General features: G+C 42.7%; 1 protein-coding gene across 1 annotated transcript in view; it reads right to left on the reverse strand.

The window, feature by feature from the left end:
- The window catches only part of XPO4 (exportin 4), an 81,973-nt gene extending 60,919 nt beyond the window's left edge, over positions 1 to 21,054 (reverse strand). Inside the window, exon 1 of the mRNA XM_032099390.1 lies at positions 20,829 to 21,054. Coding sequence (XP_031955281.1) covers positions 20,829 to 20,909 — 81 coding nt within the window. The 5' untranslated portion in view covers positions 20,910 to 21,054. The remainder of the gene's footprint in view (positions 1 to 20,828) is intronic.
- Positions 21,055 to 23,962: the final 2,908 nt, after the last annotated feature.

Genomic DNA, 23,962 nt, shown 5'->3' on the forward strand with positions numbered 1-23,962 from the left:
GTCAAACACCAAAACCAAGTATTTCTTGGCAAAACTGCTTGCTCTCAGGCACAGCCTCTTCTTATATACCACTGTGTATTTACCTCGCATGCACATAGGTGTGAATATCAAGATATGAGGCAGAGAGTGAATAATTTAAGTATAGTTTCCTAATGATGTTTCTGAAGAAAATTACAAGTCAGATCTAAATTCAAACCAATCCTTTTTCTGCTCAGACCAAAAATACCACTGCACATCACTAAATGCTGCTATGCATGCTCACAGTCCCGGAAGCAAAGCACTGTTTTTTCTTTAGTTCTACATTTGTTTTAAAATATTTAATTGTATAATAAATTCAAGGGATTTAAAAACTACAGTTACGTTCTAAAATAAAGTATTACCAGTAATATACTACCCTCTAGTGTTTAATGTTAAAGTTGACATCCTGAGGACTGGGTGTGATTGAAGAGACAAGTAAGCCCATTTGGGAATGGCTACGGTGGTTCCTCAGCTTACACCCATCCCTATATACACCCACCCCGTTACATCCTGGGCACCTTGGCTGCTAAGGTAACCCTTGCTGCTCTCCTGTTGAAAGCCACCTCCACGGTGGTTTCTACCTGAAAATCAGCTAGAGGTAAAGCATGAAACCATGCAATAACCTGGACCTCTGTGAGGTGCCTACAGAGCACAGACAAGCTGCCTGCACTGCAGCCTCACCTCATGGAGCAACCCCAACACCCCCCTCCCCCACCCTACAAGGTAAACACAACCATGCAGAAAGTACCAGCAGCTCACAGCACCACGCTGCTCTTCACTTCTGTCACTAATAAATATTCTCTCACTTCTGCTATTTGGGATTTATCTGAACACACACATGGCACTGCATTCTTGCAGGGAATTGATACCACAAACAGGGTAAGCAAAACTGATGCACCTTTGAGAAAGGAACGTGCACACACCCAAAGATCACATCCAAACTGCAGAGCAGGATCAAGGTGACAGCGTAGGTTATTGAACGTCAGTGGAACTTCCAAACTCCACATTCCAGCTCTGTCCCTAGCAGTTTGAGGAGAACATGTGTGCCACCTATCTTTCAGTTGTGAGTTATAGCCACTGCTTTGGGAATAAAAGCACCAAGACCTTAGCATACAGACCAAGGTTTTTAACCCAAGTGAAATATTTTCCAGTAGATAAACCATAAGAAATCTGATTTAACAGACATTTCTGTGATGTAAGCTCAACTCTCCTGCATGCAGCAGGAGCTGTTCCCAACCATCTGTGTTTTCCACAGTCTGAAGGACAGTCCTCTGCATGGACTCTAGCTACATTCACTGCAACAGAACCAGCTGTACAGAATGCCAGAAAAATATTTGGAGCAGGTTATCAAACATTCAGGAATGACCTACACAGCAACAGCACTTCAGTCAGAGCTGTGGCAAATAAACAACCAAAAAAAACCAGTCCCCACTTTTCCCCCCATTGTATGGGCAAGCATTTGTGCAAATGCAGAGAACCAGATTGGGGAAGTGATTACCAAAAATCATCCCAGGTTTTTTTCATCTGGATCAGCTGGAACAACAACAAAAAAAGCAGGTTTTTTTTTTCCATCTGGATCAGTTCCCCAGTCTGGTTCACCATAACCCAACAAAAAAGCCTAAACCAGCACAGTAAGGGACATATTGGGTGGTGATAGGCTGCTTTTTTTCAGTACCAGTTATCATTTAAGGTGCATTTAATCTACAGCCTCTGTTGCTGTGCAGTGCCTGGGAATAAATTTTAAGTCTCAAGGAACACACAGCTCTTTCCCAAAGATACAGCATGAGAACTAAGAATCAAATTTCTTGAGACAAGTGACTTATTTTAGTAACTTTCTGCTACCCAAAGGAGAGGTCCTATTCCTTTCTTGGTCCCAACTGCATGGTCTTGTTACCTCTTTGCATGATACTTTCTATCACCTAGTCCACAAAAGAAAAAGAGGATAGAGGTGAAATCCTGGGGCAAGGGGAATGAACATTTGTTACCCTAACAAACATCAAAAACCCAGACAAGTGCCAGAGCCAGTTGCAACGATGGGGAGAAAAGGCGTGGAGAGACATTTCCCTTTCAACACTACTGACCTTGCAGCTCACAGCTCTGCAGTCTCATGAAGCCCCACTAACTACAGCCATGTTAGAACAAATTCTTTGGGTGTGACAAAGCATAACTTTTTGCAAGCCTGGGGTCATTTATATTCACATCCTTAGAGCAAGAAGACCAAATCAGGGCTACCTGATCCAAAAACTATTTTTGCATTAACACATTATATTTAAGCTTGCCATACAGAGATCCTATCTGTTTTCACTGTTCTGTAATACTTTAGGGCACTTTCAGGGATATCAGCTTCAAACTATTGGCACCACTGAAAAAACAACCAGAGAAGTAAAGTTTTACAGGAAATACTTCCTTTATGCTTATAATAACAAGAAAATAGACCTCTTGCTTTATATTATTTTAACTCTTTTACTTCTCTGAAGTCCAGTTACAGAAGACCTTTGACACCTTGGAAAGGCATATGGCACATCATATTCCTGTATTAATTTTTAAAATAACAATAACTTAATAATATGTTACAAACTTTGACTCTCAAAACTGTCCAGAACAGACAAGTGCAACAGTTAAGGTTTGAACTGTAAAGCCACCAGAGGGAGCTTAAAGCTCACAGTCTACTGCCTTCACTGCATTCAGACAATATTTATCTGTACAATGAAAGTAAAGCCCAGCTAATTTTTGCTTTAAGAAAAGGCCAGCATACGCACATTCTGTGGAAATTTCATATTATAAGAACACTGGCTTAGTAAGCCCAAGAGCCCTGTACCCTCCTGCCAGCACCTCCTTGGCACAATAGGGTTAGAAACGTACCCAAGGCATTCATCATGTTTGGAAGGTCCCCTAGAACACATACATCCATTCACTGTTTTCTTTCTAATTGTCTCCTTCAAACTCTTCTCTACTATCCAACTAACAAGGAATTAAAAAACAGTAAGGTAATGAGCAGGCTCTTTTGGCATATTGAAACCATTTGCAGCTATATCACTTTTCTTCCTGTACTGTCTGACATTACCTCTAATACCCATTTGTTCACTCTTTTGCCCTGCCAGTTATGTATAAAAACTTCTCCAGGACAATGATCATCTTTCTGATTTTAGCATAACAAGCTACTGCCCCATAAGAAGAGAGTTCCTATATGACACGGTATTATAAATAAAATTACAACCTTTTAGCTACCAAGGCTGTCTGGATACAGAAAAGGACCAGAAGCAGCAGTGCCCACAAACAGGATCCAGCAGGACTGCTGTTTCAAATGGCAGCTATCCACTCAAAGGAAAGAGAATGAAATAAGTCAAGACTAGAAACACTGTAGCAGACTAGCACTAATACTTGCAGGACCACTACACTCATCTGAAAGCCTGGCCGACTAATAAGAAAGTAATGTAACTGCAGAAGACAGAAGACCAACTGGAAAGTACACACATGACTAGGAAACATCTGTTGATGTATATGTGGAAAGAATAAGGGCTTTAGGATTTTTTTATTTTCAATAGGAATAGTTAGATGTATACAGAGGAACTGAACCTACACATATGTATTCAGAAACATCTGCTCTGTACAAGCATTTCCTACCTCAGTAACATACCTTTTAAAAATATAATGTAATGATGACTTACTTGCCAGGATGGAAAGTGCCAAGAAATTAAGGTAATAGATGACAAAAAAGGCAAACAGGTTGCAAATACAAGATGTTCATTAAGACTAAAGTTGAAGTCGCTGTGTATCTGCCACTAACTGGCTGAAGAAGTAACACCACATCCACACTTGAAGTCTGCTTTTTTAGCTCCTTCCTCTTATTTGAAAACACTTTTTGCTTTAAAAAAATAAAAGCATCAAATTCCACCCTCCCAAGTGATTCTGTTCAGGCAGTTTCATGTCAATCATCACAGATCTACAAAATACAACTTTTTTTGATCATATATTAGAAGTTACATTATTTTCTTAATGGTTTTAGACCACAGAATAGAATTGCAGGATCCCATAAAAGTTTGAACTGGAAGGGAACTTTAAAGGCCATCTAGTACAATCCCTTGCCATGGGCAAAGACACTTTCACCTTCCACCCAATCAGGGTGCTCAGAGCCCCATCCAATTTGGCCTTGAACATTTCCAGGGATGGGGCACCCACAACTTCTCTGGACAACCTGTGCCAGTTCCTCACCACCCTCATTGTAAAAAATTTCTATCTTCTTACAAGGCCAATAAAAAAAGACTGAATTGGCTCCTGACTATGAATCTTGACCTCTTCAATATCTTCAACGCCTCGATTGTTTAGAAGTTTCTTCTAATATCATTGTGCATCCCAGAGAATATTACTTATTGCTTACTTAAGACACTGACAGTATCTTAAAAGTAACAACTTCTACCATTCAAGTGACAACATTATTATTAAAATCAATAATGGAGTAGTTTTTTATTTAAATATTTAGTTAACCAGCTTGCATTGCTACTTCGGCATCATAATTTTACTAAGAAAAATCCTGGCCATGATCAAATATAAACATAACTAAGGATGGGGTGAGCAGCATTCATTCCTTGCAGGAAAAAAAACTTGCTAAGACAAATTTCGATTTTTCACTTTTGCTATGGCAAGACAGCACTGAATACAATCAAAGTTAGCACCTTTCTACAATTACACTGGGGGAAATCTGCAAATTACCATGTCACAAAGAACAGTCATGCACTCCTCCAGACTTTGCTTCTTGGGAGAACATGGAGAAAGTACGCTGGAATGTTTTAAGCTGACACCCACAGTATTCCCACCTACAAAAAAGGTCCCCTATGAACAGTACAGCCTAAACACTAGTAGGATTATGGAAAGGCAAACATGCCTACTAAGAGAATTTTCTTGGTTTAAAAAAAAAAAAGGATCAAATTGCTTGTACCTGCTAGTACTAAAGCCAAGTAGGAGCCCTTCTTGCCAAAGGCAATGTTTATGTCTGCAAGTGAAGTACATTACAAACTTGACAAGGGCAGAAACAAAAATCTGATACTTCTACTGAAGTGTGACTTCATAAAATTCACCACAAACTCTCCAAATCTTGCCTTCCTCGCAGTCAAAAGGTACAATAAAACTGTTCCCAAACTCTGGTCTGTGGGCCACTCTTGGCTTATGAAAACCCAGTTAAAGACATTCTTGTTCTTCACAATGGCATCTAGACTCTGCTGCAGAGAGCCTGGAAACCCAACAGGGAAAGCTTAGGAAACAGATCTCTATCGATGCACAGGGATAAGCAAAAGCTACCACAGATGGCAATGGCACTGCTGGGTCTGGACTTTGCTGACAGCCACCATCAGGCAAGACACGCTCAGAGAAGCAAGGAATAAAGGAAGCCCAGATGGCTTGCCAACATGTCCCAGCAGGCAGGGAAGCCTAGTAATAGTGAGGCATATGCAAAGGAGAAAGATCATGAGTGAACTTGAGAAGCATGTGCAGGGGAACACCATGTGATGGTGATAACATAGCTGAGGAGTACAGGCAAAAATAGAAGGAGAAAGAGAAAAAAAGGGAAAAAGTAATCAACACAAGGGCAAGCAACCATTTTTAACTAGTGCACGTACTGCATTTAGGACAGCTAAACATATAACTCCACCCATGTAAGCAATTGTTATAGCTGCAACATAACTAAATAATCAAATGTCATTCAATTTTAAATTACTGGGCTATTCTACCAAGAAGACCAAAACCCACTAAAAACCGATTTCTGTATCTTAAATAACAAAAATACCTTGAAAGAATTACTTCCCAAAATAGTTCTGCTGTATAAGCAACTTATACAAAAGAATCAGACTCTCAGAATAAGGAGATTTCCAAGTTTAACTCTACCAAAGTCGTATCAAGCAACATCCCCCAAGACTGCATTGCCCTGACTTCTGTGGAGTCAAGCCATAACAAGTTTCCATTCCAGTTTTAGCAGTAACACTTTTCAAGTGTTTCAAATAAGCTTTTTCCTACAATATATCACAACACCCTCAAAAACTGTCACTTGTCTTAATAAAGTAGCTAATCCAGGAGATTAAAGGGACAGGTCAGGCACAGAGAACTGGACTATTAGCCACACTTTTGTTCTTAGACATTCACCCTACTTATCTAGCAGACACTGATACCGAATGATGCAAGGATGTCTGGTCCTCTCATGAAGCAGATGTCATGAGCCAGCAATTCAGACTAGATGAAGATGCTCAGCTCTGCAGCGTTTGGCAACTGCTTTACATGTGGATCAGACATTACTTGGGCACAAGGCCAGAAGACATTTAGACAACTGGTATCAAAAGCAGCTTCTGCTGTCCCAGTCAGATCTGTCATGGCATGACTGCCTTGCTTTGAGTAATAGTTACTACAGAAAACTTAGCTAGCATAAAAAACATCTCCAACTACGTTCCAATGACTTCCTTTACACTTACCTTTTGGAACAATCATTTAAATTACAGCAGTAACTCATCTTCCAATTTAAAAGATACTCAAGATTATTTCTGAAGATTGGTAAGAAAGATGCAATAAATAACTTCCAATCAGACCTGCACTAGAGACAACATGGTAGAGATGCAAGACTTTCTGAACAAAAACTTTCGTTGATTGTTTAAAAAAAATCTTCCCTAAAAGTAATTATGACTTGAATTACTTAAACCCGAGAGTGCCCAGCATTTTTCAGTATATATTTGGAACAAATGTGTGACTGCTGGTGGAATTGCATCCTACACACCTACTCACTCACATCTTGCTTTCATGACGAAACTTAACAATAGGGAAAAAAGAGCTATTTTTTTCACATCAGCTTTTGCTTTGTATTTTTAAGCTGAAATATGTTATTAAGTCTTTTGCAAGTAAAACAGGAGACAAATTGTGGTTTGTAATAAGAGCTATTCTCAGTTTGGTAATGGTCTTATATAAGATACTATGCATATACATTAATTGACTAAAGAGCCAAAGTAAATCATTACCATCAGTAACAAAACATTTTCTGAGATAAGACTGCTCTCCAAGGCAAGCAACAAACATTACTGAGATTTTATTTCTCTGCTAACCATTTGGTCTACAAATGTAGATTATTACAGGCTCTCCACTGAAATTGCCCTTCATTTATGTGCACAACACACTTCAGATACATGACTTTGTGGCAACCACACTGCAGAGAACTGGATACAAAAAGGTCAAAGTGCCCTTACAACAACTACACTCACACTAGCCTCAAGTCCTGCTCTCCTGTTTCCTTTCATTGTGTAAAGGCAAAATCTTCCTGTTAAGAGATGGGAGATTTAGCAGAAAATAACCCCCCATGCATTCTAGTAACTCCTCAGGTATCACAGGGGCTGGTGGTGGCTGGCCTTAAATTCTGAGTGATAGCCAATTTGGCAACACCATCCTCTGACCATCTCCTGGAGCTGGAGTGAGCTTGGCCTCCTTATCCTGAAGCAAGAAAGAGAAGACTTGATGGAAATGAACCAAAGTTCTCTCTCAGCTCCCACCAATTCCAGCTGCTTCTCTCTTTCCACACAAGGAGGCAAGATGCTCGGGTACTGGGTGGAAAGGAGTCTCACCATCAACACACACCACAAACTTCATTGCAAGGTGGACTATCTGCATGACAGGTCCTGGTTCTCCAGCAAGAGACAGGATTCTAGCCTATCCACACCCTCCAAAATCCTGATTGCAACTTGATCATAAGATTCAAGTAGCTCACCCCAGTATTGCTCATTTCTGTGCCTATAAGACAGCACAGACATCACTTTAAAAAAAGTGCCAGGATAGTTACAGTGAATTTCAATACAAAGTTTGAAGTAAAGAAAGAACCATTGTGATCCCTCTTCTACTACACAGGAGAACATAATAATGCTGGTAATGGCAATAGTCATCTTCCAAAGTTCATAACTTGAGATGTACTAATACATGAGCCCTTTATCAGGCTCTCTATACATTAAATACAGTCAGCATCTGCTCTCCTTCTGCAAGAGAAACTTTTATATTGTGTGTGAAGAAGTGTCTTATACTATCTATTTTTTCCTATTGTCCAATTTCAAATTATACTTGCTGAAAGAACAGCTATAACCACCCACTGCTGTAAGGGTGGCATTACTTTTACTTGCATGTAGCCTTCTACAGTAAGCATATGAAGTGGAGTGAGACATCACAGGGATAAACCCCATGCACCTCACATACAGACCCCAAAACACAATTCAAAAGCCATCACCACATGAAATATTTAAACTGACAGAGTGATAAATTTTGGGTTCTGAGCATTTTAGGCTTTGACTCCTATCAAAAAGGCATTTCCTCCCACCAAGCTGAGAAAGAAAGGCAGGCATACAGGGCAGCCAGTTTCCCTGCCAAAATTCAGAGTTTAGCACTTCCTCTACCATCAATCTTGTTAAAATGTCAAAATCATTTTGTCCTATCATAATTATTTAGGAAGAGTTGATTAAAAGCAAGATAGGGCAGTTTTTAAAGTTGATCTAAATTTGATTTGGAAAACTCCTTTGGGTTTATTGTACTTTCAAAATGGCATGGCCTAGAACACCTACCTTTATTAATGGCTTTTAACTGTTAGGGCATTAATGAAAACTTACAGACACAAGTCAAACACACACAAAGTACAATATCTGAATCATGTAAGAAAACAGATAAGATACAGACAGATACAAGGTACAGGTAAGAAATTACAGTTTCGCAAAAAAGAAGAGCAGAATAGAGGCCAGAGGAGGAAGTTCATCATCTGCGTTAGGTGGAAGATAAGAAAGCCAAGTGAAATTGTGAAATTGAAATTAATTTTGTGAAGAGAATAACATCTTTCACTCAAACCCAGGAAAAATTATGAACTTTCACTGAACACACCTAGAAAAAGGTCCTTCCCCATTTTGCCCATACTGGGAAACAGCAAAAATCCATCTAGTGTTGTACGTAGTTGAGACAGTAAGTGTCTTCTACTTTTACCTTGTTTCATCACTTTTTTCCACTCTTGCAAATACAGCCTGAACAATGATACTGAAGAAGTTACACATCTCCGTATTCATCCTCCAATATGAGCAGGATGGCTCATATTGGAGGATGAATACAGGAGAGCAGACACACAACGTGTATTTTGAGAAAACCTCTTCTAGACAGGAGTTTATTATTACAAAGTTGGGGTTTTTAAATTCTATATAGAAACATTTTGGGGTTTCATTTAGAAGATGCAATTTTTAGGACTCCCTTAAAGTGAGTGCCTGAGTTCACTCTAAGAAACCTGCACAACTTAGCCAAGTCCAAGTTCTGAACAGTCACAGGGCTCCATATATTCAGGCTTCACTGAAAAATGATCTTGAAGAAATGTGGTCATAATTATATGTTCTATTCTCACCACTATTAGAGGGAATATTACTGTAAAATGAACAGGAGACTAGCTCCAGAAACAATACTGTCATTTCTCTTGATATTAGAATTCAATATTTATAAATTCCCCACTAAACAATTCATTATCCTGAAGCTACCCAACATCTGTTCCTAATCCCACTTAAAACAACCTCACAAAATAAAGGGTTTGCAGCTTACCCTCCCTAATTCTCTCAGAAAGAAGCACAGTTGTTTTTCTGCTTGGGCTTTGGTGGTTCTTGTTGACAGGTGAGGAAAGCACTATTCATACTCTCATCACCAGAGAGGAGTGTGCCTGTTTTGTAAACTTATTTGCACATTTCCTCAATAACAATGCAAGATGTAGCCATCTGGGAAGCTACCAAGACTATGGTTGAAAGAGAAGTCAAACAGCAGCAACATTATTAGCAAAATAAACAGCAGAAGCTGGTGACCTAAGAGATTAAAAAGCTAAACTAAATGTGAACAGTTAAGACCTTGATGAAAAACAAAACGATGACGCAGAAAAAATGCAAAGTTCTCCATGCACCTAAGATCAGTGAAGGTTAATGTAACGCTTTTCAGCCACTGCTTCAACAAGACACAGTTCAGCTTTAAGGCACCTAGTATCAAACCAGCAGCTAGCTCCAAAGGGGGAATACATTCCTTCCCCCCCGCCCAGGGCCGCAGTCCTGTGCAACAGAGATACAGGCTCCCACTTGGGGATCTCCAGTTCCTGTATACACATATCTACATAGAGATGCTGCGGAGACATCCTCATTAAATATACCAGTGACAAATGCGTAAAACGTGGCTTTTAGATGAGGGGTGTAACATAAGAGGAAACCAACTGAGCTGTAAGGCAAAATCCAGAAGAGGCAGGCAGGGTCTGCCAGCACAAACAGCAACTCATCATGGCAAGATGATTGAGCAACTGACTTAAGGGATCATGTGAATGCCAGGACCACCAATACAAGACCATGCTGCAGCAGATCAGTTTTGGGGAAGTTAATAACAAAACCTTGTTATGAACTTGAAGACCACCTATTTGCAGAGCCAAACAAAACAAGCAAAAGGAGAAGAGCCTTTGCTGCTTGCCCAAGGCAGAGAAGTGATGCATGTAGATGTTGGGCCAGAAAGGATGACACTTGATCCCACATCACCAGCTTGGATACCTTCCACCTGTCCCCAGACATGCAGTGCACAGAGATGTGACGTCTCTTGTGCTGCCACAAGATACAGGTGGCAGTTCTGCTGTAACTCATCAATGAGCACATCAATGAGCCAGCGTGGTTTGTGCTCATACAATTGTTTCTGCTGCTTATTAGCTCTGATACTGCTTGCGTGCCATCACCAATGCCACAATTAATGATAGTTGGAACATTGTTTCACACTAATAAAGGAAGGTATAACTGACTGTTGGTTATCATCCAATTGCACCACTGATCTACGAGCAAACCAATGCTTAAGTCCCAGAGCCACAGATGCTCTGCGGCACAAGTCAGTGCACCAGCCTCTGGAGTACACACACCTACTGGATTTTCACACTCCATGTTAATGATACTGCAACTCATTATTTGAATTCTACAAACTGCCCCTGCCCTCCTTCACACACTCTTGGAGCAAAAACCTATGTAGCCAGGATATTTACTTGTGATGTGAAAGAGGCAAATTCAAGATTCCTTCAAAGCAGCCTGAAGAAGTAGTTGAACATGGCTCAATCACTTCCTGCAGTCTTAAAAGCTATCAAGTTACCCATTTCTGAAAGACTGGAAATACAAAGTTGAGGAACATACCACTCACTCCAATACAATACCACGCAGCTTTTCTGCAGCTCTTTCAAGGAACAGATTTCAAAACACATTTGTGAAGGATGCTGGTATTATTATTTTCCATCATTACAACAGGATCCTAGTCTAAGTCGACAGTAACGAAGAGAGGCTGCCTCTCCAAAACTCCAAGGCTGTGGTGCCTGGAGATCTTCCTCTCTTTCCAGCCATGTTAATTCCTTTCCGCCCCTAGACACACATTATTATCCTGTGCTAGCTTTGGCAAGTGGCAAGTCCTTCCGACAGCCAGTCCAGCTCACTAGCCCAGAAGTTAATCAATCCAGCAAAAAGACAAGTAATGTTTTTTCTCTGCCACTCAGTGTTAGGCTAGTTTAGGCTCCTGTGAAAATATAGCCTATGTCTGCAACACACTTACAAAGCTTGGGACTGCAGATGTTCTTCACCTTGGCCAAGGTTTTTGAAATCCCAGGGACCACCATCATAAACTGCAAAATTCCATGGCAAAACACCTTTCTGCACTTCATCAATTTCACAGCTACAGATTAATTATATAAAGCCTTCAAGAGCCCTGGCATAAGGCATATTTTTAACACTACCACAGCTGCGCCTCTAGCATTTTGCACAGCTGCACATAACACAGCTGGCCTGTATGACAACGAAGACCGAAATTCATAAGTTCAGCACAAATCATGATATACCTTTAGTCTTTCTTCATATTCATTTTTGTAGTTCTGTAAATTTTGAATTTGGTAGGCACCCTTAAACCAACTTATCTGACTTACAAAGCAACACAAGCAAAAACCTTCATTCACTTGCTCCTACATTAACTTAAATAACTTTTACCATATTTTCCACTAAAAAAAAATCAGTCTTGATTTGAAAAGAAAGAGAAATGTATATGCTAATTCCTAAGACGTTAAACAACATAATTTGACCAAAATTTCTTACAGGAGCATAGGCAAGCTCTCTTATCTCAGTCAAGGCAGTAGAATTGTCTCTAATGCAACACAGTGAAAATTACTGTAATTAAAAGACTCTTTTCTCCCTGCATTCACTTCCCAATCTAGTTCACTATGCAACCACTCAGGTGGGTGTACTATTATCCTATGTTTTGGCAGAACCAAAGACAGCACTGTACAGCAGCCACTCATGGTTATGTCTCTGAAGTAGGAAAGTTTGGGGTTTTCCTTTTTGGGAAACAGGAAAGAGGAAGAAGAGGGACTATTTAAAAAATATCCTCCTGTCAGTTTTCCTTCATTCCCAGAAATCCCTATCTAAACAACCACTCCCTATTCAACAAGATGTTTTGGACTTTAAAGTCCAAAGGACCAATGTCTCCTACAGCTCAGATCTGATACCTTGCCTTGTACACCACATCTCCCAGCACATAGGTGGGTTTATGCCACTCACACACCCCACGACACATCAAAATTGCAGAGATCTTATGTACACCTAACTCAGACAGACTTTTTAGAATCAAAACACTGTCAGAAACTGATGAAAAGGAATATTTTACTTATCTGCTTGTGACAGGATCAGCTAAACTTAATAATCAAGAGGATTTCTTTCACCCCTCCATAGGGAAAGCTGTTAATTAACTAATGAACACAGATTAGCATAACAACGATAAGACTCTTAGGAAGCAGGTTAAAGTGAAAACAGCAGTAGGTAGTGCCTGAAGAAGAATTATCCAGATGGAGTTATGGACTAATGAAGCACCCCAGCAGATGAATGTAGAAGCAAGCACACAGTATTTACATCAACTACTCAGAACAAAATATAGAAATATGCCAATGTAATGGTGACATGTCAAATGGGTGTGAAACATATTGATTCGAAAAGACAAATACTCCCTCTGTGAAACAGGGGGAATAAACCCTAAGCATGCAGAATCCCATTTCACTAGATTTTCACTTCATCAAACACAATGTTTACTTCTCAAAGATATCAGAATCTCTATCAGTTCTCACTTCTCTAATCTCAATTCTTCACCTTAGTACAGATATGCTTCATGCACATTTATTCTCAGCTCCCAGGTAGGAGTTTCACTAGCACAGTGCACACTGCATGTACTTACCTCCCAGGCCGTAATCTGAACTGTGTGCCTGTAAAATGCACCAACCATACCAGTTCTTAAGCAAAAGAAGAAAAAACTATACATATATATGATGGATTCTTAAGTTACTCAGTACTGCCCCAAAAAAAGAACTGGATGGCTTGGGTATGGTTTTCTGAAAACATCACCTTGCTGCTCTGAAGCAATAAAGAAAAGTACAATGTTAAGTACTATTAGGAAAGGAATACAGAAGAATATCAAAAATTTACAACCATCTAAAATCCTCAAGTACCTACATCACAAAAGAATTTAGTTCTGGTCAGTTCATTCAAATACAATATCATAAATCTAAAAAAATTACAGAGGGATGATTTGATGTATGGGGGACTATCGCACATGAAAAAATGACAAGAGCCTCCAGTTTAGCTAAGAGATGACTGGAGTGTGAAATACAATAGAAAATTATAAAAAATCACAAAGGATACTGTAGAAGAAAAATCAGAACACTTTATAGGTATTTCTCATAATTTAAGAATTATTATCAAACAGCAGGCTTCACTCAACTATATTGTGTTTTTCCAAAGACACTTCTAAACCCCATTACATTCAGACAAGCATGTATATATATACAGAGAGGGAGAGAGAGAGGCACTAAATAATATACATAAAAACTAAAAGAAAAAAAAGCATTCCAAAAACAACTGGACACATTTGAGGAAGAAAAACAACGATAACACATCAAGCTTTTCAAATTGCTAATTCAGATAAGGTAAAGTGTCCACTAGTGAAAGGATTATCCTTACTTTTCAGACCTTCTCTATATCAGCAGCTAGAGGCCACCACTGGAAAAAAACTCATCTGAGCAGATGTTTTGCCTATTCCAGACATAATATAGCACACATCCTGCTTGTTTTATGGGTGACAACTTGGAGGACTTTCACAAATCTTCTCAGCATTGGAATGATTCATTTGTCTGATTTCTTCCAACAGGCAACCTGCCATAACAAAAGCAGAGCTAGTCCATTTCTCCCTTTCACCCTTACTATGAGCCATGTTTCACAGTCTGGAAAACTGCCTCACAATGAAGACAAATTGCAACAAGAAACTGAACTTCCTTGTGGAATAAGGATTGTCATGGCCCTTGTGGAAGACAGACTGGCTGGTTATGTCAAGATGTGAGATGGAGAAGAATTGATGAGGCTGATTCAGGAAAACCACAAGCTAAGCCACTTGTTCATCTTGCACCTGAGCTTGAGCAAGGATTAACAACTGAATGGTGTCTGGGCTGAAGCAGAGGGCCCACAGCCCAGTGTTGTCTCAGTGAGGTGCAGAAAAGCACCCACGTCTCTGTGCCAGCCCTCAGCCTCACTGCCCCTTCACCGTGCACAGCAAGCCTTGGTTCAGATCTATTCCTCTGAGGAGACAATAACGGGAATAAAGATCTGGTGAAGGTCTGATGGCTGCCACTGCTGCCCCAGACGTGTGGAGGAGCGTACTGAAGTTCCACAGTGCTGCCTTTTTTCAGCCACAAGTTAGGTAGCTCAGTTTGATGAAGGTAATCAACGACCCTCATTATCCTTGTTTACATATTAAAAACCACACCTACCAATACAAAGATAAGAAAACAGATGTCCCCCTACCCCACATCTATGATGGCAGCAACAGGCAGCCAATGATTTTTGACTACAGTCATTCACCCATTTGTCCAAGTATAAAATTGATATTTGAACTCCTCCACTATAGGAGGACAAGAACACAACCCCACTCTGCAGACAAATCGATGGGCTTGCTCATCTCCCCTCCCCAAGGCAGGCATAACTCTGCGTTAAGATTTGTGTCTCTGTGTTGGAGCTTACCTGGGAACACTTGTACACAGAGTTATGCACTTATATTTTGCAGGTCTAATGCAGTTATCAGCAATCTAACAAGAATCTGTAATCTGCTGCTTCAATAAACCAGACTATTCATGACTCCACAACCATGAAAGTTCTTATTCAATGTGACCAGACTTTAGTGCCTAACTGGTTATAAATGAGAAATTAAGCCTATCTGCACCCAGCTCCTCTGATCTCTGAGGAATAGCTAGAAGATAAGGGCGTTTATTTTCTGACAATTTCATACACTTACCGCAACAGCCCTGATCTCCAAGAAAGGTAGGCCAAAAAGAGCCAGCCATACAAACTGTCATGGTTGATGGTATAAACAATCTGGTCTTACTAATGTGGTCTCTCATGCTCTTATTCTGTAAGCTTATTTGAAGCTCTGAAAGTGAAGTTTGTATGACTACTGTCACACTACCCAACTTCAGCCTGAAATATCCCTCAGAATAGCAGGATAAATCACAAACTAAGTGGTAGCCTGAGAAGGTGGTGATGTGAGAATCCACATCACCCCACGCACACACCCAACACCCACCCTTCGAAACAGACCACAGTCAAATCGGAACATTTACAAACTTTTAAAGAATGGAATTCTTCTGCAAAAGCCTTTGCTCAAATGTTCTTTGCACCTTCCAAGAGCCACACCACACAGAATAGCCTAACAGGGACCTCTGGACCTACTTCGCTCAATCCCCTGCCCAAAAAGGAACTCATTTCAAAGTTAGATCAGGTTGTTCAGGGACTTGTTTGGTCAAGTATTAAACATCTCCAAAGACAGAAGATCCTACAGCCTCTCCACACAGTCTGCTCCACTGCCTTCACCACTAAAATCACTTAATGTGATTTTTTTTTTGTCTTCTCTCCAGCTGGAATGTTCCTTTCTGAAACTTGTAACCTCTTCTCTTTCAGTGTGCACCTCTAAGTGAAGTCTGGCATTTCTAATATCAGGAGAGTCTGAGTTAGCAAGTAAATTGTACAGTGAAGGTATATTATACACTTGAGCCAACCTGACAGCTCACTGCTAACAGGAGCAGACCAGCCCTGTACATGTCCAACAATCTAATTTCAGTGCCCCTGTGCTAGCTCTGCAACCTAAATGGCTGCACAGATAGCCAATACATCTTGCTAACCTGACAGAAATCCATTCTCTTGTTTAATTCCTATGTCATCTCAGCAATATTAATATCTTCTGCACAGGGTCACAAGAGAGAAAGCAGAGCTGCAGGTAGAACAGAGAACCCCTTTTTGGAGGGAGCTGTGGTGAACAAGCAATAACCTGTGAATTTACATTTAGGTGTCAGAGAATATCATATGCTAGAGAATTTCAACCTGCTTTAATAAACAATCAGCAATAACTACAAGGTGTTAGGCATGCTTCCTACTTCATCCTCTCACTTCTGGGACGAAATTTACATTACTTTCCTTAATAATACAACCAATGTCTTCTCTAATCCATGAAGACGGCTATTAGAACAGTGCTTAGCTAGTACTAATTATATTTGGCATTAATTACCACCTGAGCTAAACAGAACATAATAGATAGGAGCTACATGGTCAGGGGACACCATGCCAGTAGGAAATGGAGGGGGAGTAAATGAATTCAGTTCATACAGATGTTGGTGCATGGTCTTTACTAAGCCAAAGTCACATGGGCCAAAGGTGGATACCAGACTGTGGCACTGAAAAACTTCACAGCAAAGCATTAATGGGGATCTTAGTTCAAGTAAACACCATGTAGCTTTACTGGAAAGGAATTACATACCCAATTTTTTATTGCAAATACTTTTACACACATTAAAGAAAGTTGTCACAGTACTAGCCTTCAAAGTCTTATTTGGCAGCTAATGACAACATAAGTTTCATCTTTTATAACAACTCTTCAATTATACCAAATTCCAATTCTTTTTCAAATTAAGCCTTTTGAATGTGAGCTACCTCTAACCTGTTGAAAGGCATTACTGGTAACAAAGGAAAAGCATTTCTATGCAGCTGTAGAAGAGCTTGGTGAGAGAAAAGATTGAGCGTTTCCAGTTTTCAAACACGGCACACCATGGCTTGTAAAGTCCGTAAAGATCAGCAACTTAGAAGATCAGAACTTAGGCATACTTTATCTGATATCTAAAAAGTAATTTTCCAAAGGAAAACTCAACTAACCCAGAGCAATGAAAAAAAAAAAAAAGAAAATACTTATCAACGATTTAGAGAGTTCACACTAATCCATACTTATCCTCAAAGAAAGTTAATTAAACACATTCAGGTCTTTTTATTAGCATGCCATTATTCTCCTCAAGGCTCAATATTTCAATTTGAAATCAAGACAAGTATCCAGTAAACCACCACCACTCCCTGCTCTGTATTTTGAAATGCTGAAACAACTTTGATGCATCCCTAGTGTTCCGGTTTGGCCAAATTTAGAAATGTATATATACTCTGAGAGAAGGCACAACCACCCCTCCCCCCACCAGGTTCGGGAAAAAAAATAAATTTTCCTCGAAGGAAAGTGAAGAAGATAAAACTATTTATTTAACAAGCACACGGGAAAGGAAAATAATGTTAAATGGTAAAATCTTTCGCTGTAGAGGAAAAACCTGGGAAAGTGTTCGAGTCCTCCCTTTGGTCTCCTCGGAGCTGGGGCTTGGCCCAGGGCCAGGCCCTCTGTGCCCGGTGGAAAGTCCTCCCGATGTGCTCTGATGTTACAGCAATCAGGCAGTCCAGTAGAAAAGGGAGAAAATCCGAAATTCCAGAGAAGGAAAAGTTCAGCTCTCAGCCTCTCTCCAGAGAACAAGGAACTGGAACAAAACTGGCCAAAAGCTGACTGGAAAAAAAACTGCCAGCCGGGTGCTTCCTCGCTCCCCCCTGCCCCAGCTGGAAAAAAAAACCTGCTATCTTTATGTGACCTTGAACAAGTTTCAAACTGCTTTGAGAAAGTTTTGCTCAGTTTTTTCTTCCCCCTCTCAGGCTCAGTTCAGAGGCATAGAAAGGCCAATAATTAATTTCTGGGCATAGGCAGCGATATGGGATACACATCATAAGGTCACTCCAAGACACCTAGCCATCTGTATTTTGCAAGGATTGCTACTGTCTCAGCTTTGACAGACTGTCACAAGAAAACCTTACTGAATCCCTCCACAGCTCCCTGCCCAGTTAAAACCTTCTGCCATCTATTGTCAGACCATTCACAGCTCTGTCCTTTCCCATTGCTTCGGGTACGGCTCCACTGCAAGGTGCCCACCTTAACTCATGACCTCCAACACTAGCACCAGGTTCATCACCCTCCACCCCACAAGTCCTCAGATTTTTACACAAATACCTTCCTAAGTCATCCCAGAAGTTTGCTTGATCAGTTCACCCCTCCCATTTGTCACACAGAGATAACTTCCTGCCCTCATCCCCAAGCAGACCTTTTACAATACAGTGCAGTCCCCTGGCTAAATGAAATTCAGATCATCACTGTCCAGGTGCAGTCCTGAAACACAATTAGGCCCCTCTTTTTGCACAGTTGCTAATGAGACAGAACAGGAGCAGGACTCATAACTCTTTCAGTCTCTGGGGTCTCACGTCCACCTTTGTGAAGTACCTGCTGAGCTGCACTCCGCTCCTGCATCCCTCCAAAGACTCGATGATTTTTGAGAAGGAACACAGAGCAATAACCCTAAACAGTTCTCACAACTCTTCCACAGCCAACCCTGCTTAAAACCTGATTCTGGGTCCTCACCCTCATGGATAGCTTTAGTGAATATCTCTGCTTCATGCAGCTTCCTCGGTAAGAGCCATCTAACTAATTATTCTCAGTTTACTGTTGTCTATGAAACTTCCAAAAATCAGCTGTGAAAAAGAAATAGAAGAAGAAAAAGGTGAATACCACAACAAGTCAGGTTTCATACTGTCAGAGCCTGTGGGGAGGAAGGTAGAAATTCAACAAGGATCCTAACATCCATGTGCTTGCAGACCCAAAATGTATTTTTACCAGCAAGTTCAGCAACTATTCTTCAACAGAAGCACAAACACTACCATAAGAGGCCTGCACCTTTTCACTGTATTAAGGTTTTTATTTAATTCAACTCCGTAAGTTGCTTTTCCCTCTCTGTGTTAGCAGAGCTACGCTAGGGAAACAATGCCCACACAAGTTACATTTAGTCTTCAAGCACAGATGCAAGGCTTTGGAGGTGCCACTCCACATGCTATCAGTTTGATACTGAAAACTACTTAACCACCAGCTTCATTCCATACACGTATTCTGTTACACAGTAATACTTACTAGCGATTTTCCTTATGCAGTCAAACTCTCCTGGTAATTACTGCATTTGTGTTATTTTTGAAACAGAGATACGTACACCTTACCAGAACATCTAACGATCTACACAGACATGTTTTGTACAGCATGCCTGAATCCAAAGCAGCTCAAAGCTTGAAACCCATCACTGGTGGCATACTTTGAGAAGTATTTTTCTAAAAGGACTAGTGCTTGCTGCCAAGCTATTTACCTTTACTGTCCTGCTTGGAAACACATCAGTGTTTTTCAGGCTTTGACCTCACAAACATGCATGTTTTGATGGAACACCCAGGAGTAAAGCCGATCACCTCTCGCTTTACAGTCAGGCTACTTCAGCAAGACATTAAAACACAATCGTTCAGGTTTTGGTCATTGATTAATTATTGATATCAGAAAAACTTTGCTACTATTTCTTTGGCTCCTTTGAAAGCCCATTAATATCAACACCTTACAAACTTTATTTCTGTCCGAATCACTTTTTGGTAAGATAAATTCAGTGGGGAAGACTTTCAGCTAGACATGTATAGAAGATCTTCAATAAAGATCTGTAAACTATACCTCCCAACACAGAGCTTTTCATTCAAACAAGGCTTCTACAAGAATGCAAAACTAGGATGTTTTAACACCAATGGTCACTACCGGTATCCAGCTCCATCGCACTTCTGATCTTTGCCATATGGGCTTGCTTTTCCACGCAGTTAGGAAAACAAGATAACACACACTCAGCAGGGACATTTAATTGATAATAAACAGACCAAGTGCGAAGCAGCACTAATGGCTTTGCTTCAAGGCGGCAGCACCATGAGTCTCTGGCTCCTCGGTGCTCCTCCACTTAAAGGAAAGCTCTGGAACCAGATCGCGCCACTCCCGAGGCCGCTTCCGAACTGCCCAAGGCGCCTCGCTGCCCGCGCTGGGCTGGGGACGGGCGCGACCTCCCGCCGTTCCTCCGTCGCCGCGGGAGGTGCCCGGGGCCCCGGCCCCGGGAGAGAGGGAGGGAGAGTTGCTCACTGGCAACTTCGGCGAGGGGCTCGGCGGCGGACGGTGGCGGTGCGGGGGCTCGGGGACGGACACGCCGCAGCCGGGGCGGGCAGCGCGGGCAGCCGGCAGCCGGCAGAGCCTGCCGGGGGCGGCGGGGAGCGGGCGGCACATGGAGGAGCGGCGCGGCATGCGCGGCGGGGCCGGCCCCGGCTGCGGGGGCCACAGAGACGAGCCGGCGCGGCAGCGGAGGGACAGGAAGGGAGGGAGGGAGCCCGGCCGAAAGGAGAGCGAGAGGGGGCGGCGGAGGCGACGCGCCCCGGCGGGCTGCGCCCCGAGCCCATCGCCCGAGGGGCGAGGGCAGCGGGAGCGGAGGCGGGGAGGGGAGAGGGGTCCGGCGCGGCCGCCCCATCGGGGGCGAGGCGGCGCTCCGGGCGCGGCGGTGCCGCCGCCCGCCTCACCATGAGCACTTTGGCCGCGTTCTCCAACTGGGCGATCACCTCGGGGGCGCCCCCCGCCGCCGCGGCCACCGCCGCCATCATGGTCTCTCTTCAATGACGCGCCATGCGCTGCATTCTGGGGCGAGGCGGCCGCGCGGCCAATCCCGGTCCGGCCCGGCCCCGCCGCGGAAGCGAAGCAGCGGCGCCGCCGCAGCACCGCGACCGCCGGGCGGGGTCAGCGCCCGCCCCGCGCGCCTCCCTCCCGCCTGCCCGGCCCGGCCCCTCCCCTCACGCCCCTCCCGGCCGCCTCCGGGGCGGGCCCGGCCCGCAGCACGCGGCGGGACCTCCCGAGCCGCGGGGCGGGGCAGCCGCTGCTCCCCGCCGGTCGCGAGTCGCTGCATGTGCCCGGCGCGCAGGTTGTTAGGGGGTGGAAGAGACCTCTGGAGATCATCCGGTCCAACCCTCCTGCCAAGCCAGGGTCACCTAGAGCAGGTTGCACAGGAACCCGTCCAGATGGGTTTGGAATGTCTCCAGAGAGGGAGACTCCACAACCACCCTGGGCAGCTTGTACCAGTGCTCTGCCACCCTCCATGGGAAGAAATCCTTCCTCATGTTGAGGTGGGACTTGTTGTGTATTCAAGTGTGGCCATTGCTCCTCGTCCTGTTGCTGGGCACCACCGAAAAGAGCCTGGCACCGTCCCCTTGGCACCTGCCGTGGAGACTTACAGGCACTTCCTCGTGCTTCCCAATGAGCTCAGGTGCCGGCGCGGCTGCAGGCACTGGGTGCTGGCAGTCCCTTGTGCGTAGCAGTGCTTGCAGATCTGTGGTGGGATGAGAAGCTGAGTTTATAAAATATAGCTTAGAAAATGATGGAGAGGGGAGAGGGTAGCCAGCGTCTTTACAAATGAACTGGTTTACAGCAGACAAAAAAAAAAAAAAGCCAATGTTTAAAACTGCTCTAAAACACACTTTTCCCCCCTTATAACCACCATCTGGAGCTCCTTTCATGATACTGGTTGTGACTTACAAGACAGTGTCAACTCTGAAATATATGCTGAAGAGAACATCGTTGTGCACCCATAGGAGCAAAAGGACTCTCAGATTGTGCCTTCACTGGCATTTCATTTTTCACTGGCATTTGCCTTTTAAGCAAATCTGATGGTTTCCACTTCAGTTTGCACACTGGAGCAGACTTGGAGCTTTGATACCTTCAGATGAAGCCAAAATGGAAGATCTGCAACTGTCAAGGAGGCCAGATCCCCTTCAGAGCACATCCCTCACAGTGCAGAGCACTGAGCACCATCAGCTGTTTTGTTCCCCTGAACCCACTGGACCACTCTGCTCTTAACAGGCAGGTGATTCTAGCCATAGTTCTCCCAGCCTTGGGGAGGCATTAGCTGACCTCAAGTGCTGAATTTATGCAAGGTTTGGAGTTTATCAGCCAACTGAGCAGGCTGATAGGAGTGTTGAATGCCTGTAGACTGTTCACGTAATCTGAGTGTAAGTGGACAATGTTTCCATGCAGGTGATACAATGTAATACCGAAAGGCGGAAGAAGGAATCAAGGAAACGAATGACAGCAAGAAATCCATCTTTCCTAGTCCAAAGAAAAATGCAAGTATTTTTCTCCTAGGAAATGACAGCTGCCAATGCTGAAGAGGGCATGGCAGTGCTTATGACTAGACAAGTTTAAAACTAGCAATAGAACCATGTAAGTGATTGATTGTGGGGTAAAACCTAGGAGGTAATGTAATTCATGCTAGAATATTACATACATTTCAGGGTAACGTTCAACTTCAAAGTTGAAATGTGGAGAGATCAGCAGGGCTGAACTGAAAGGAGGGATGAATATACAACAGTCAGAGATGGAGCAGTTCGAAGGCAGTGAGAGTGTGACAACACACTTAAGCCCTGGAATGTGTTAATTGGGCAAACAGTGCAATGTACAATGAGTCTCAGTGAAACAAGAGCTAAAGACTTAGAAGTTAGAAGACAACAAAGAGGTAAAATGTCAAAAAATCCCTGAAAGGTATGAAAAAAACTATTTTAAAGAATTCTGTGTTCAGTAAAGGACTGCTTCAGTCCTTTTTTTCTGTATTTGTAACTTGTATTCAAAATGAGATTCTTCAACAACTTTTTCAGCATGCTCAAAGGTCCTTCATTCTCCTGTGGCCTTGTGTGTTTAGCAGCACACTTGAATAGCCATGAAAGCAATAGAAGTAGTATTTTTCAGGTTGGGAGGACTCAAGTGGTCCCTACACACACCATCTCTTTCTTCAGCCTTCTGATCAAGTTGCTTAGGGCTTTGTTCAGCAGGGTCTTGAAAACCTCCAAGAATGGAGAGTGAACGACTCTCTGGGCAACCATGTCAATGCTTAATTGGTGTCATGGTGACCTCTTTTTCCACTTAAATCAGAATGTCCTCATGTCACTGTTACCTCTCATCCTGCTGCTGTGCACCTCAGTAGAGAGTGTTCCTGCATTTTCTTGATAATCTCAGGTACTGGAAGAAAACTCTTGGGTTCCCTTTCAAGCCTTGGGTTCACTTTCAACCCAAGAAAACTCTTGGGTTGCCTTTCAACTGGATGCAGTTCCCTCACCCTTTCCTCACAGGGCATGTGCTCCCACCCCCACACCAACTTGACTGCCCTCAGCTGCACTCACTGCAATTTGTCAACTTCTTTCTTGTAGTGCAGGCCTGAGAGTGTAATGTGGTTTTCCAGACGTGATGTAACAAGTGCTGAGTAAAGAGGACTAGTACTTCTTTTGATCTACTGGCTGCATGCCTGTAAAAACAAACTAATACATCTCTGTAAAGGTAGCCTTGCTCACTGCTGTGGTGTTCTGCTCACTTATGTTTAGCTTGGTTCCTGTCAGGCCAAGAAAAGTTCATGGCTGGGCCTTAACTGCCCTGACACCCTCACCTGGGACTTTAGCATGTGCAGTGCTGTAGGTTTGCCTGTGCCAAGTCCGGTCTCCTCTCATCGTGGCTCATCAGTTGTATTTCCTCAATGGACCTATGTATTATATAGCCTTGTTTTCAACCCTTTCTCCTGCATGGACCTTTACTCTGACTCTGTCTTCTACTGTTTCTGGCTTCACTTTCTGTCTGGACTCTGGACATGACTCATTATCTTGCCTTGTCTTGAACTCTC

This window comes from Corvus moneduloides, chromosome 2 (assembly GCF_009650955.1).
Source record: "Corvus moneduloides isolate bCorMon1 chromosome 2, bCorMon1.pri, whole genome shotgun sequence".
NCBI lineage: Eukaryota > Metazoa > Chordata > Aves > Passeriformes > Corvidae > Corvus > Corvus moneduloides.